This window comes from Pipra filicauda, unplaced genomic scaffold (assembly GCF_003945595.2).
Source record: "Pipra filicauda isolate LSUMZ 115617 unplaced genomic scaffold, ASM394559v2 scaffold344_size1527164_pilon, whole genome shotgun sequence".
Lineage (NCBI taxonomy): Eukaryota > Metazoa > Chordata > Aves > Passeriformes > Pipridae > Pipra > Pipra filicauda.
In genome coordinates this window covers 530,888-547,268 of record NW_024104470.1, presented here as the reverse complement: position 1 = coordinate 547,268, position 16,381 = coordinate 530,888, and the positions used below count along the sequence as shown (strand labels likewise).

At 43.4% G+C, this 16,381-nt stretch overlaps 1 protein-coding gene across 4 annotated transcripts in view; it reads left to right on the top strand.

The window, feature by feature from the left end:
• Window positions 1-2,360: 2,360 nt before the first annotated feature.
• RNF130 (ring finger protein 130) overlaps window positions 2,361-16,381 on the top strand; it is a 55,273-nt gene continuing 41,252 nt past the window's right edge. Inside the window, exons 1-2 of one of the 4 annotated variants that reach the window (XM_039384263.1) lie at window positions 2,361-3,270; window positions 13,114-13,308. In XM_039384263.1, the coding sequence (XP_039240197.1) occupies window positions 3,003-3,270; window positions 13,114-13,308 (463 nt within the window). In that variant the 5' untranslated portion in view covers window positions 2,361-3,002. The remainder of the gene's footprint in view (window positions 3,271-13,113; window positions 13,309-16,381) is intronic. The other 3 variants (XM_039384266.1, XM_039384264.1, XM_039384265.1) reach the window with 3 other exon arrangements.

Sequence of the window (16,381 nt, the reverse complement as noted above, 5' to 3'; positions counted from 1 at the left end):
ACCATTTCCCCTAAGATATCACCGTGGGCTGGAAGGAACGCTCAGTCACAGCTCTCTCCTCAGCCCTGGGGGTGGGCTTCTCTGCTCCAGCCTCTCCACTGCCATCCCTTCATCCAGCTCCACCATGGGGTGAAAGCAGCCAAAAGGACCTTCTGCCTCTCCCCTCCCCATCCAGGGACCTGTCCCTCTGGGGAACGAGGAGATTGAACCTGCTCTGCTCATGAAATATCCCAGGTTTGCGCATTGCTAGGCTGCTCCTCTCCTGAGGCTTCTCTCCTGGAGCCAGGAGTGTTTGGCTGCTCCTCGGCTGCCTCCCAGGCCATCCATAGGATGTCCAGAGGCTGGGAGGCAGGTGAGGAGCAGACGAGCACTCGTGGCCCTGCAAATGGCACTGAGCAGCCTCCCAGCTGTGTGAGGAGGGATGGAGATGGGGATGGAACCAAGCAGGAAGCCCTCCCACAGGGACTGGAGCATGGCAGACCACGTCTCCCCAGCAGAAACACAGCCCACAGGGAACCAGACAGAGCAAAATAAAAAGCAGCTGCTTGTTGTGCTTAGCAAAGAGAACTGGGAATTTGCTGGCTTGGCCCCTTGTTTTCCTGCTAACATGGCCAACAAATGTTTCATCAGTGCTTTTCAAAAGTGCTCTGAGGTCCTTCTCCAAAGGTCAGTGCAGTAATAGTGAAGAATCCTTCAGGCTCCCAGGACTTCCTGGCCCCTTCTGAGGACATTTCGGCAATAAAGCACATGACTTTGCATCAGAATGATGCAGAGCTCTTAATGCTGAGAATTCAAAGCAAGAACAGCTCCAAAACATGTTCTGCCCAGTGCAGTATCAGTGTGTCTGACACAACTCTTGCCCTCTGGCTGGGGTGAAAGTTTGGGTGAAATGAGAAGGCCATTGATGGCGTGTAGTTCCTCACCCAGCATTTACCAAGAAGAGCAAAATTAAATTTAAAAAAAATGTAAGCAGAACATTCGGCTGCTGCTTCAGAAACATTTCCTGGATTGTATTGACATTTCTATAGAGTTTTGCAGAAACAGCTTCTCAGAGGATTTTACAGAAGCACACATGCCTTTAGCAGAGCCCACAGATCCATTCTGCCCTGAGATGCAGGTTTGCCAGCCTGCTGCTTTCCTTGGGAATGGAACAGGTCTCCCCAAGGGCAGGATTAGACCCACTACTTGCATCTCAGCAAAATAAATAGACTGTGCTTCGATGGTGTTATCTTGTGCATGTGTGACCAAGTGCATCACAAATGGATAAACTACAAAACCTTCCAGAAGAAAACTGTTCAATAAGATGCACAGGCCAAACACCAGGCTTATCTGAGGGACTCCCTGAGCAGCTGGGGAAGTCACTGAGGAGACCATATCTCAAAAGAACAGCAGGACAGCTATTCGTTCAGAAACAGAAAATATCCTAACTCACAGTCCTGCAGTAGTTGTCCTCTTTGCCATAACTAATTTTCAGATAGTTTGCCTTTCAAAATACAAGAAGGCAATTACATTATTATGTTACATCTCCAAAGAGGCCAAAATCCTTAAAACTAAGTTAGTTAAAGAGAATAATTTATCGAGCACTGTTTTACAGTATTTCATGGGATTAGTACTTATTAACAACGTTTGAGTGTTTGTACAGTTTCCCATTTTCGTACATCAGAAGCAAGTAACTCCAAATTGGGCAGGAGTGACCCAATCCTGACACACAGGCTGTGCTGCTCCTGTCCCAAGAGCCCTTTCAGGGCTACCTGGACAGACTGAACACACCCCACCTCCTTCTCACACATACAGCCCATTTCAGACATACTTTTAAACCCTCTCTTGTATCTTTTTGATGGTCAGTGCTCCTGAGCTGGAAATATTTTTCTGAAAAGTTGCTGAGGAGCCATGGGAGCCCTTAGGTGTCCCTTTGCCAAAGGAGGTTTAGGTTGGACATCAGGAAGAATTTCTTCACAGAAAGGCTGATTAGACATCAAACTGGCTGCCCATGGAGGTGGTGGAACCACCGTCCCTGGAGGTGTTTAAGGAAAGACTGGACGTGGCACTCAGTGCCATGGCCTTGTTGACATGGTGGTGTTCGGTCACAGGTTGGATTCGACGACCTCAGAGGTCTTTCCCAACCTAACTCATTCTGTGATCTAATCCCTTACGGAACTGCGGGTCTCTGGACCCCAGCCTGGTCTCCCACCACCACCATGGCTACGCCCGCGATGACGTCATACAATAGAGCCCCGCCCGCTTAGCCTCACCCCGCCCCCGTGGGCGTGGCCCCGGCCACAGCCCCGCCTTTCGCCCTCGTGGCGCGGGGCGGGGCGTGCGGCGCCTGCGCAGAGCACGGAGCGCGGGGCTGCAGTCGAGGCGCGGGCGCGGGGCCGGTGGCGGAGCCGCGGGACGGAGCGGGGGCCCCGCCGCCCCCGGGCGAGCCGGACATGGAGCGACGGCCGCGGGCTGCTGCCGCCGGGCTGGGCACCGGGCTGCGCCTCCCGCCGCACTGAGGCAGCGACGAGCCCCGAGGCGAAGCGAGGCGGCGCGGCGGGCCGAGCCCGAGGCGAGCCCCGCGGTCTGTGCGAGCCCGGCTTAGGCGGCAGCGGCGGCGGCTTCTCCCGGCGGCCTCCCCGGGGCTGCGCGGGGAGGGGGCCGCGGAGCCGCCCCCGCCTCCTCCCCTCCCCTCCCCTCGCCCAGCTTGGGCAGCGGTGGGCGGGCGGCATGAGCGCGGCGCCCTGAGGGACCGGCGGAGCCCCGAGGGACCGGCGGAGCGCGGCTGCCCCCGAGCAGCATCCCGTGGGAGCCGCGGCGGCGGATCGCACTCGGCTGGGACCTGCCATGACTCCCCTGGCTCCTCCCATGGCATGAGCCCGAGTTCTCCTCCCCGCTCCGCCTGCTTTTGGTCTCTCCTCGCTCCCGGGCTGTCAGATGGGATAGGACACACCCGGGCGTGCGGGGCTCGGGGGAGCGGCGGTGGCAACCGGTGACGGCCGTCGGCTCGAAGGGAGTCGAAGATGAGCTGGCGGTGGGCTCGCCAGCACTGGAACGGCGGCTCCTCCGTGCTGCTGCTGCTGCCGCTGCTGCTGTGGCACGGCCGCGTCCGGCCGGCCGGCGCCGACAACGCGAGCCAGGCGTACTACACCGCGCTCATCAACGTGACCGTGCTGAGCCCCGAGCGCGGCGGGCCCACGCTGCTGCGGATCGACCGCGGCCGCTACGGGCAGGACTCCCCCAAGGTGGAGGTCAAGGGGCTGCTGGTGGCTCCCGTCCCCATCAACGGAGGTAACGCTTCCCCTCGCTCGCTGCCGGGTGGTTTGGCCTTTGCCTGGGCTGGGCAGGCTTTCCTCGAGAGCTCTTGACAGACGGGGAGGAAGAGCCTGCCCAGAGGAAAATAAAATAAATCCATGATCTGAGAGTGCTGGCTTGAATAACGGCTCGGCAAAGCATAATGTGCTTTCCAGCGCGGATCCCAGTAGGCTGGGCGTATTGGGCGGGTGAAGGTGTTATTCCTAAACTAATTACAGACAGTCGGTAGCGATAGTTGGTAGTATTTGGGGACAGCGTTGCCGTGAATCTCAGAACAGCTGCATAGCCATCGCGCTGCGAGACGTGCATCTGGATGGCTTTGGCAGCTGCGTGAAGTCACGATTGTTCAGTGTGCAATTCCTAAAAGCGCTGTTTAAGCTGCCCATCCAGACCAGGAAGGACTGAAGCCATCAAGTTGTTACTCTCATAGCCAGCCCAAAATGCTCTTGTTTGCAGTACTGAGCACTGGGCAGAGCTTCCAAATAAGTTTTCTTTTAATTAAGTGAAGCTGTTGTCAATCAGTTGGAGGTTTTTTTTGACAAATATTGGGGTTTATGGAGAACGCTAATTTGAACAACTGAGACTATTGTGATTTCTACCTGAAATGAAACCAGTTTCTTCAGTGGTGATGGTGTAGTTTTAATAGAATCTTATTTTGAAAATCCTCCTTGACGTTATCTAAACTGCCATCTTTAAGAAACAGACCACTTGATGGATCACAGTGGTCCCAACCTGTCTCCTGAACAGTAAACATCTGAATAATGTATTAAGTGAAATATTGTAGTCAGTTAAAACTGGAGTCTAAGTGGTGAATGTTAAGAGTGGTTTAGAGGAATTGACAACACAAAACTAGTACATTATTAGAAGCTTTAGAGAATTTGCCAAATCATAAGATCAGGAATACTTCGATGCTTCTTCAGAACAAATGCATCCTGGTAGGCAGCCTCTGTAACCTTCTGGTCCGGATGGATCAGGCTGTGCATCAGCAGGTGCTTGCCAGTCTCACTGAAGCTTTCATTAGCTTTACAAAGTGTAACTAGGATATATTAATGGGGCAGATTTTTGGGAGGAAGAGTATGGAAGCAGAAATCGTTGAAGAAATATACTGTAAACCGATTTTCATTTGTACTTCATACCTTCACCATGCTCTCTGAGTCAGCTATCATCAACTGTGCTTGGTCTTTCTTCTGCTTCCTGGTATTCCTCACTTGCACTCCCCATGAAATCAGGAATCTATCCTGAAACTTTTAGGCATGTAAACACTGTTATTGCAAGTAGTATTTTTACAGGTTTTAAAACCACTGCCTTTTAATATAGTGAAGGTATCAAAGCACTTTATTTTTTGAAGTTGCATTATTTGTCAAGGAAAACTTAATATTAATTTCTTTTTAGTCTACTTCTGTAACATTTTCTGCTTTCTTCTGATATGATCTTCACTAAGTTGTGATTAAAACATTGAGAGAGACTGTGACAGCATTTTCACAGGCTGCTAGTAATGGGAGAAGAGCTAAATAAAATTCTGAGCAGTCCATAAACAGGTTTTTTTTACCTACTGTTAAGCATTACGATGAATAACTTTAGTGAGAAAGTGCAGCAGGAGCTGTGAAACTGCAGACCTGAATTGCTGCAGTTTTGACACGGTGCAGTCAGTCGTTAAAACTTTGTCATCAGTTGTTGGGGGGGTTCAGTTTTGTCCTTCTGTTTCACAACAGAAGACTTAAAGCAAGCACAGCAGCATTTGTCTTCCTTTGAGATATTCTGAATTGTTCTGTGTAGGTTGTTGTATAGTGTACATTTTATTTGAATTTTGCCAAGGTGCTTCTTGTGGTTTAAAGATATTTCATGTGGTAAGAAAGATTGGAATAATTTATGCTTTTAGGTAAGCTGTTCTTGAACATCCTCTGGTTTTTTTTATATGTAAACTTGATAAAAGATGATGCAGTCTTGCTGAAAGTAATTGCTCTAATGTCTTTTTATCAGCCTGTTTATATTACTGTAGAACTGGTTTACAAAATATTTTTTCTAATAGCTCTAAACACGAGTAGTTTCCAGCCATTGCTGTTAGAGCAATAAATGCTCTACTCCTGTTCTCACTTATCCTCAGAAGAAAAGGACTCTACAAACGTTGTTAACAACTATGTTTGAAGATACCTTGAGTTTGAAACTGCTTTGATGTCAAGCAGTTCATGGTTCATCTCATTGCAACTCCCTGCCATGGGCAGGGACACCTTCCACTAGACCTGGTTGATCAGAGCTCCATGCAACCTGGCCTTGAACACTTCCAGTGATGGGGCATCTTTTTACATCCCTTATTCATTGCCTGAAGGGAAATAAATTAATTTATTAATTCAAGATGTAGGGATAATGGTCTGCTGCAGACCATATTACCATTTGTAGTAGCACAACCTGCGATTTTAAGTGTTCTGTTCTGCAGTGTTTTTTAGCTTGTATTCTTGAATATGCCCAATATTCTGTATACTGCTTTTCAAAGAAGATGCCAGTCCCATGGGATCACCCGTCCTTTATATCTGTGCAGAATGACGCAGTCGATCACTTCTCCCGTTTCTTTAGCAGAATTTTTTCATGAAATCCAACCTTGTCATGTTAATCCATGTATTAAAACTCTTTCCCTGTTCTTTTTATAGACCCTCATATGAAACCGATAGGGGCTTTCAAAAGCAGCGTTCCCCTGGAAGTGGTGTGGTGGTAATTGGTGTGACCCCTTGTGAATGTGCCTTCTGAAAGTGCAGCTCCAGCGAGCTGCTGGTCACAGTTGGCTGCTGGGTGAACATACAGCACCTGTGTGTGCACATTTTTCCAAGAACATTAAATGCACGATAGCAGCTCAGTTTCTCTATTAGTCTCCCTTCCGTTCTTCTACTTCTAGTTCCTTTTCTTACATCCTCTAACTTGTTAATCTTTTTTCGTGACTTAATTTCTTAGTAGAAGAGCATTTGAAAAAGCTTCCGGATATGAATTCTTGCAGATTATAGACAAAAATGCTCCTCTGGTTTTGTGTGGAAGGAGAATAGTGAAATGGATCTTCACAGCCTGATGCAGCTTTTCTGGTAGTTTAGTTCAGGTTTGTGAGGTTCCTGAGCGCTTCTCCCTCAGTCCCTTGCTCTGTTATTTGTGATTTTGTGCAACCAGGCATTTCATAGTCAGAGAATGGTTTTGGTTGGAAGGGACCTTAAAAATCATCTTCCAACCCCCCTGCCATGGGCAGGGACACCTTCCTCTAGACCAGGTTGCTCAAAGCCCCATCCACCCTGACCTTGAACACTTCCAGGTCGTTTCAGCCCAATCCTCTCCCAGCAGCTGCCTGGGTCCTCGTGGCATTATCTGTACATGTACATTATCTGTACATGCACCATGTTAAGTGTTCAGTCCTGTGCCGCTCCAGTGACCTCTGCTTTTAAACTTCTTTGGTATTGGGTGCCTGACACCAGTTGTGGTGCAGACCTGGAAGTGTCAGGCATATCCCTCTTGCCATGGCAAACCAATTTAGAAGCCACTGAAAACTCAAATGGTTCTTGGTAGAAACTGCAGTGCTTTTGTGACTTAGTTCCCTCAAAAATGTTCTCCATGGGGAACAGGACTCTTTGTGACTGTTGAGTTTGTGTTATTGCTTGTTTTGTGCTTGGATTCCAGTTGGAGCACTGGAAATGTCAGTCCTGTGTGCTCTGAGTCCCCTCATGGGTGGTCACACCTTGCTGGGGGCTGAGAACTGGGTAGCAGGAAAGCAGGCAGGGTGGTCAGGACTGGAGATGAGGCTGATAGGAAGAGAAATTGCAGCAGATTCAAAGCCAAACTTGAAAATGTTAAGATTCACTGAGCCAATAGGTCAGGAACAAGGGGATGAGGGGGGTGGAAGGAGAGGAAGTTTGAAGGGTGTGTGGGGACATGATGGTTGTACAAAAGCTGCTTTGGAGAAAGAATTAATAGGAAGGGGAGATCTCCTGAAGAGGTGTTAGGGTTGGGGCTGGGTAAGGAGGCTAGAATTTGAGGAAAAACATGTTAGAAAAAGGTGAAAGTGGGGAAGAAACGATGTTGGCTCAGTGTTAGAAATGGAGGTTGTGTGGTGCTGTAACTACAGCATTCTGTCGCATCTGACACTTCATAAACATGTTGTGTGAACAAGTTTTAGCTGCAGAAGGTTTAAAATGCCAGTTTCCTGGTAACTGCAGAGCTTTAGGTAGCATTCAGACAGAATTTCTGGCCCAGAATCCAAACCATTAAGGTTTAGGAAAATGCAACAAGTGAATATATCAGTAGAGTAGAGGAAGAAAAATCTTGGATGCCATGCATCCATCCTTTGCCACTGGTCTCACTATCCAGCTAGTCATTAATTGATAGAAAAAGTGGAGGTTACGCATTGGAGTTTTTAGCCATAATTGTAATACTTACTGAGCTAACAAGATTAAATCTGAACTATTGTAGGACTCTTCTAAGCTTCAGTGATTTTCTTTTGTTTAACTTCTTCCCTGAAACAAGATTACCTCTTATTCCAAGAGTTTCTTTTGGTGCTAAAGCCAGCTTTAGTCAAAGCAATTACCTGAAAGAGCTATTGAAAATAAAATGTCATTGTACATAACTCATTGACTCATTGACACAACTTTTAAAAAGTGGAAATTATGGCTGGCTTGAATAGGGACTGAATTGATAATAAGACAAGTAGTAATAATGCATTGAAAGAAAATATTTCTATTGAACGTATTAAGCCCTAATGGGACTACAAATAACTAGTACCCTTCCTTGAAATAAGAATCAATCAGCACTGCTGTGTTGCTTCTGTAGATTTCCCAGCTGAATTTGTTTTCTGGAAATTTTATCACAGGATTATAATTAATTTGTTGCACAGAGCTGTCTTATTTTACGAGTCAGGTGTGCTATGGCAGCACCTGCCTGGGCAGTGGTGCTGGAGGAGGGAATGCTTTGGGGTTCAGGCTGCTTGACACTGCACCCTCCCGTGTGCTGGTTTTGCTCCCAACAAGCCTCTTGATCTGCTGCCCCTCAGAATACCAGTGGTGTCTCTCCAGTTATTGTATTACAGTGATTGAAGGTCAGACTTTAAAATGATTTCTGTATGTGTAGCTGAGACAGACCAGCTCTGGCAACTGGTGCTGGGCTCAGAGAGTACAGAGAGATCTTAGTATTGGCTAAGATCCAATCAATAGCAAGACATCTGACCTTTAAAAAGAAATAAAAAAAGGAAGAGGAAAAGAAGCCCCATGGAATTAAATGGTTAATACCCAGGGAGTGGGATATTTCCATGAAAAGGGGACAAAGTCTGATAACAGCCAGTGCAGCAGCCTTGGCTGAAGTCACTGTTGTGTTCTAAGCAGTGCAAGAGCAGCATAAACACACTGTGTATGAGAGGGAGCAAACCCAGCTGTGGTTCAGAACTAGGAGACTGCATTCTGGCAGGTGAGCACTTCTGGCAAAGCCTCTGACAGCTGACCTAATAATTTCATTTTTTTTCCACAAAATGGCTCTCCCTTGTATAGGGAGAAGGCTAAAAACTTGGTAAAGCAATTGGAAAAGAGGAGGAGGAATGTAATGTTGCTGTGCTAATGTGAGCTTGCTACTACTTCTTCAGTAGTTGAGGGAGCTTGGTTGGATCTGTTGCATTATTAACTATTTTTTTCCACACGAATCCCTAAAATGCTGTCACAAACCTTAGTCCTTCAGCATGAAGGGCTCTTGAATTATAAAAAATGGTCCAGGAGAAACAGTTATACAAGTTGAACAGTCCTGTGTGTTCTGCATAAGGAAACCAAAGCTCTCCTGCAGCTGAAAACAAACATGAGCCTAATGGTAGATACTTTAATTGCAGCTGATCCTTCTGTAAAGAGGCTCTTCTGTGGTGCTGGGGCTTACAGAAGAAAGGGAGATGTTTACAACAGCATATAGTACATAGCTCTTAAACCCAGCAGGCTGCCACTTCTAACAGAAAATTGGGTTTTTGCTAGCACATGGTACATAGATAGACATGAAGAAAGGAAAGGCAAATAACTTATATTTCAAATAAGCTGGAAGAGTAGCACACCTATAGGGAAACAGATGGCTTTCTGGACACTTGTATCTTCTGAAATTACACGAGTGACTTCTGATCATGTTTTTTTTCTGTGCAAGTGATTAGTTTTAGAATAATTTAATGTGAAATTGCTTTTTACTCTGGCGAGTAACGTTACCTTTGGGCACCTCACTACAAGAAAGTTGTTGAGGCGCTGGAGTGTGTCCAGAGGAAGACAGTGGAGCTGAGGAAGGGTCTGGTGCACAAATCTGATGAGAAGCAGCTGAGGGAGTTAGGGAGGCTCAGTCTGGAGAAAAGGAAGCTCGGAGGGACCTTCTCACTCTCTACAGCTCCCTGGAAGGAGGTTGTAGCCAGGCGGGAGTCAGTCTCTTCTCTCGGGTAAGAAGCGACATGATGAGAGGAAACAGCTCAAGTTGTACCAGGGGAAATTTAGATTCAATATTAGGAAAAATTTCTTCACCAAAAGGGTTGTCAAACATTGAACCAGACTGCCCAGGGCAGTGGTGGAGTCACCATCCCTGGAGGGATTTAAAAGACTTGTAGATGTCCCACTTGGGGACATGGGTTAGTAGTGAACACGACAGTGGACTTGATGATCTTAGCGGTCTTTTCCAACCTGAATAGTTCTAAAATGGTTCTAAATCTAAATGATTCTATGATCATCCAGCTAATATTTGCGAGCCCATGTCTTCTAGATTTTAGTTGGACTTTGGGCACTGGAGCATAGATAGCAGGATAAGATCACAGTGATTCTGTCAGTGATTCTGTTTATCTGTGTCCCTTACAATGCCCACTGATGTGCCTGGCACCTCAGCTGTACAGCAGATGTTTTGTTTTAGCCAGCTCACTATTCAAGAAGGGTGAACCTGATGGTAAGACTTTCACTCTGAAAATCGTGACAGGCAGAAAATTTCACATTTCACTATTGTTTCTGAATTTTTAGTTTAAAGTGAAAAGATTACTTAACATTTGTGTGGTGTGATAGGATGCTAATGTAAAGAAAAGTGGGTTGTGGCTTTTTACTAAATCTGAAGTGACTTGCAGACACTCAGTTCAGATTTATCTAATCCAACCAGATTTTTTTGTACTACTTAAGTAGTGCTGAATTAATATTGTCAGCTGTTAAATTTTCATCAGGATATACTGAATACACCTTGTCAGGAATAACATGCTGTGAGCATTTGAGTGGTGTTTGTTGGTCTATATCTGGAAAGCTTTAATCTCTTAATATCTTGTTTCCAAATTCTGTTACTTTATCCAGTAACATTTCATAGCTCTGTCCACAGCTGAGAGAGACTTTGATCTCTACTGTGGTAGAAAATTTTGTACTTTTTTTCCCACAGATGAAGTTTCTGTTATCTCTTACTGATTTCTCTGTTGCTTTTTAAGCTAAAAATTTTCAAGCTGCACAGATTTCAATTTTTGTAAAACTGAATTATATAACAGACTTTGGGTAATGCTGCTTCCTTATTCAAGATGCCCTTTGTGGCTTTTATAATTTTTCTCTGTAATAGCTTTATTTTTGTGGCCATTTTTGTTTTCACTTCATATCACAGTTTTGAGCATGATTGCGCTGAAGCAAACCCTACATAATCCATAGGATTACTGTTTTTCCTAATCTCATATATTTTAAGTAATTTTATGTTGGTCATAGTGTCTACTTTCAGAGTTATCTTTGGCAGTTTGAGGGGATTCTATGGAACTGTGGCCGTTTATTAAATGGCATTTTCAAAAGGATGTACCACACCTGAGAAGGATGGGATTTTTAGCTTTCAGGGCTTGAGAAACTCCCTATCACGGTCCTGCTGGTGCTTTCCACCTACCATGTTTTTAATTGGAAATGTTCAGAACAAGAGGGAAGTGTGCATTAAACTGCTTTTGTCTTAACAGAGGGCATTGAGGTTGGTGGCACATGTGCCATGTTGTGGTTCTGTAACATTTTCAGAAAGGACTATAATTCCTTTTAAAAAATATGTACTGTTCTCAAATTTAGGATTAGAAAGAGAAGCTGCAAAAGTGCAGTGGGCGTGAACATGCTCTTTTTATGATTGATGCTGTTTATGGTGGCCATCACCAGTGCTCCAAAACAGTGTGTGTGGATCAGTGCTAGCCAGCAATTTCCAAAAGGGATTCAAGTAATGATGTCAGGGTAATGGAAGAAAGTACTCTCTGAAATTTGGCTTTGGGCATCTGTATTTCAGATTTTCCCTGATGCCTGCATGAAACAAAAGCAAAAGTGCAAAAATACAGCAAACAGCCCTCCATGTCTGAAATGTCTGATACAGCCTTGAAAAACAATTGTGAAAAGGATGTGCTGGTATCTGGCTCCCCACCCTCCTTCCAGGGGAACAGGGAGAGGCACTTCTTGTCCAAATTAAGAGATGCAACGACTTCCTGTACGTCTGCCACGGTATAGATTCATCTGCACTAGTTTTCTTTAGGCAAGCAGAAGATTGTCTTTCTTGTTTCAGAAAACATCTTCAGCTCTCCGAATCTCCCTCGTTACAGAATTTAACCTCAGCTGTGTTAAGCTGAGGGTGCTTAAAAAGACGTTTTGTTTCCAGCTAGTAGGTTGAACGGGGTATTTTTTGCGCTGGATCTTCTGCTGAAATCTCATAGTCTGTGCTCACTGAACTCACTTCTTTAAAAGAAAAAAAATATAGGACACTTCATTTGAATTGCTCTTACGAACTGCAATGTTTTCTGAGCTATTATGCAAATAAATTGTTTGTTTATATCTTGAAAAAATAACTGTTTATCCCAACTATTTTTAGTAGCCAATGATTCTTATACTCTTGGCATTTGAAAGCAAAAATATATTTACATTATAGATTGCTGTTGACTCTAGATTTATAAAATCCTTTCATAATATGACCAGTGTATCAGACTAAACTGTTTCCAGTTTTGCAAACAGATCTGTCTTTCATCGGTTTCAGCTACTGTAGCGTGAAGTTTATCTTCTGCCTTGGGTATTGTGCCTTGTATTGTACCTTTTATATGCAGCTCTGTGTGGGTTTGGGCTGTTCCAGGATATGTTACAGCATCAGAAAGGACAAAAGAGCTTTGCATACTGTTGAATTCAGACATCTGGCATTTGCCATTTCTGTTACTCTTCCTTTATACCAGCTATACCTGTTTAGCTGACGAGTGCTTTGTGTTTGCAAAACCATTTGTTTCTCTATGAATTTGAATACGTTTCCTTGTAGACAAAATGTGCATATGTAAAAAGCTGATGTTGGCTGCTGGGGTTTTTACAAGATCAGCTTTTAATATTGTCCTTTTTTTACAGTAGCCTGCACACGGCAGATAACTCTGAAATCTTGTTTTCACAATCTGCTTTGTTTGGTTGTACTTCCCACTGCAGTGATATTTATGGCTGCATTAGAAAGAAAAAAAAAAGTTGTAATCCCCAGAATGACTGATAAACAGCTGTTTTGTAAATGCCTATAGCAGATGAACCATATTCTAATGTTTTTAAGCCTCTAGGCAGGTATTGATTTGAATGTGAATTCATTGTTCTAGCTGCACTGGAGTTAAAAATAGCGTGTGTTAGTGAGCCTAATTCTCGGGCATATAGTCACAGCTTTGAAAGCGTGAGATTTCTTTTTTTAAGTCTTTTTTTGATAAGAGTGCAGTTTTCTTTAGGCTTTATTAACAAGAGGATAGTGGCTTTCTAGTGCATGACAGTTAAGTAATTCAGCAAAACTTGGAGTTAGTTTTGTTTGGGTTTTTTTGCCCGTTTGAACGATTTGCCATCCACGTAAATGTATTTCCCATTTCAGTTGCAGATCGTCTGGGCTGTGACCCTCGAACACGTTTCCAAGTTCCACCGAACACCAAGCAGTGGATTGCTCTACTACAGCGAGGAAACTGTACATTTAAAGAGAAAATACTGCGAGCAGCTTCACATAATGCCACAGCTGTGGTCATTTACAACAATATATCCAGTGAAGAACCTGTCACCATGACTCATCAAGGTAAATAAAATGTAATCTCCTTTGCTGTAATTCTTTTGCCTATAAACTATTGCTGAAGAGCCCTTGGCAGTGGGCAGATGCTGTTTGAAATAGCCTGTTCTCTAATGATGTTTACATGTATGCAATGTAGTGAAATAAGCTAATAATTCTGAATAGTTATTTTCCTTTAGCATACATTTTATCCAGTGTAATTGGTTAAATTACTTCCCTCTGCAGTGGAGATGTGGGTGTGTTGGAGTGAGGAAATAGCTGTTAGATCTGAGGAGCAATCTTTCAGTCCTTTCTGAAGAAGAGGAGCTAACATATATACATATATAATGAAAGGTCTAGAATTTTACAAAGCATCTGTGCCTGAATAATTTTACAGCAGCATGGTTTCAACTGGCTGTTCTGGTGGGGACCTTCAAATGTTAACAGTTGTATTTTGGCACCTGAGCCTGCAAGACAGTTTACAGAGGGTTGTTTTTCTACAATGTGTCTGAGTGCCATACAGGAATTAACAAAGCAGTGATTTAGAGGGCAGTTGGCTCTTTAAGTTGTCCAGAATAATGCTGGAAATCTGGTTTTCTGCAGAGTTCTACTTCTTTACAGCTACCTTTGTGTAAAATTTTACTGCTGCTAGTGACTTACTTTTGCCAGTGGGAACATCGTGTAAACATTTTCCTTGGTTAAAAACTATATTCACAATTATGATAACTACATTTTTCATTTTCTAGAAGGTTTCTCAATTTGGAATTATTTAGCTTAATCGAAAAAAGGCATAATTTTGTATTTGGTGGCTGTACTGCTGTCTGAATTTTTAATTTTTTTTTTTAAGAATATTTTCAGTCCTTTTACTTTTAAGCATAGGAGGTTGCTTGGAAACTAGAATTTCCTGATTATTGCTCTGTATATTGTCACACAATTAGAATTGAGTTCTTTCTAAAGTGCTATGGTGGGGGTTTTTTCTCTCCTTTTTTTTACAAGGCAAATGTCTTGTGGCTTCTTCTGGTTTAGTGAGGTTTGACCTTCCCAATTCTGTATACCATAGGAATTTTCCAGGGAGATTTTGACCTCCATGTAGCAATTCAAAGCCTTGACAATTCATTTTCATCTTAGATACCTTCCTTAGACATTTTTACAAGTAATCTGCAGGCAAAAAGTTCCATATTTTAGTGAAACACTCTTTGACACCTTCCTCTTGGTTTTCTTTGTTTGTTTGTTTGTTTGTTTATTTGCCATTTCTCTCTCTGCAGATGTAATGCCCTCCTAAACCGTTGACTCTGGTCTCTGTTTGAGATACTTGTAAGAATGTAAATTTTGCAGTCTGTTTAGCCATGATTTGTGAGTTTTCCCATGGCCTGGAATACCTCAGTGTGACAGGGAAAAGATTACTTTTGCGTTGTTGTCTCTACTGCATGTTAAATCAAACAATGGGCTTGGTTATAATTTTAGTACCTTCTTTTTCATAGTGCTGTTAGGTTTGGCAGTTGCTTTCATAGCAATGGGATGGGATCTGTCTTTTCTTAGGAAATCCTGGTTCACTCGGTGTTTCAGCTCTGAAAACCAGTGTGTTCCCTTTGAAACTTAATCAATAGGCCCAGTGGTTCTGGTTGGTTGAAATAATATCTCAGGATATAGAATATTAGAGCAGCTATGGGTAAAATGGTGTCAACCATATCACAGCTTTTATGCTTTTTAGGTGGTGAACAGCCACATCATCTGCTAATTAGATATTCCAGTGCACTGCACCTCTTCTCCTTAGTATATTCTGTCCCCAAAAGTCAGGAGGGGTTGACCCTGTGCATTTGACAGCTGTTCTGCACTGATTCAGTTAATAAGTGTTAGAGTTGAGATCAAGTGAAAATGAAAGTGAGCCACCAAGTTGGTCTTACTTCTCTATATGATGTCTAGTGCTGTGCAGTATTCCCCTTAGTATTCCTCTTTTCTTTAGAAATTGTCTACACAAGACAATTTTGCAGCTGTGTTATGATGACCAGGTTTATGGCTCTGCATTTTCTTTCCATAGGCTGGAGAAAGTAGCCCTTGTGTTGTTCTATATCACTGTAACATCATTTTTGTACTGCTGCATAACAGCCCCTAGAAATATTCTGTCTTCCTGGTGAAGCAGAGAGGAAAGAGGCAGCTGGACATAATGCATTCTCTGAGCTGCAAGCTTTTCTACTTGGGTATTTGCATGAATTCCAATCGCCTGTGGTAAAAATAAATAATATATTACAAAGATTTATGTATGTTGCCCACCTGCAGAGAGGTGATTCCCTATGAAAACAGCTTGGGAAGCAGTTCTCACCTGGAGGATTAATATTTTATCCAAGCTATTTTATGCTTGAACACACATTTGAAAATTTTATTCTCATGGAAATTCATTCGTACTCAAGCTATTACTTAGCAGAATAGAAATTCCTTCTGGTGGCTGGATAAAAACTGTCAGTCTGGAATCAGTCTGTCATCACCATGTCAAATGAACAGTTTCTGCTGCTAATATCAGAATTTGGTTTTTTTTGTGTGATAGTCTGCCCCTTTGTCTTCATATTGAGTTTTAAAGTAGGTATTGACCTTAAGGAAACGGTGACCTTTTTTTAAAATACCTGTATTTCTGTTAATGTTATTTGCAACATTATTTTCTTTTCTGTGTGCATATCCTTGTATATATTACCATATACATGTAAAATAAACTTTTTACACAATCCTGTAGATGTCTTCTATCAACCTAAGCAAAGGATGTCTTTCCCAGCGTAGGTTATCTTAGACTATGATGTCAGTGGCAGGAAGGCAGTTTTATGAGTGGTTTTTCTTGCTACTTCTGTTAAAGCAAAACTGATACTGTCTAATGTAAAAAAGAGCCTGTGTGGTGGAGAAAATATGTAGCTATCTCCATTATAAGCAATTATGGGAATAGTAAGGAAATGCAGGTTGAAGAGCATTTTAATTCCTTTTTTGTTTGTGTGTGGTGGAAACAGTCCCATCGAGTACAAAACAGTTAAACTTGGGGAGGTTGGAACCAGATGATCCTTGCAACCCAACCCATTCTATGTTTCTATGATACTGAATTTCTCTATTAAAATCTAGGCTG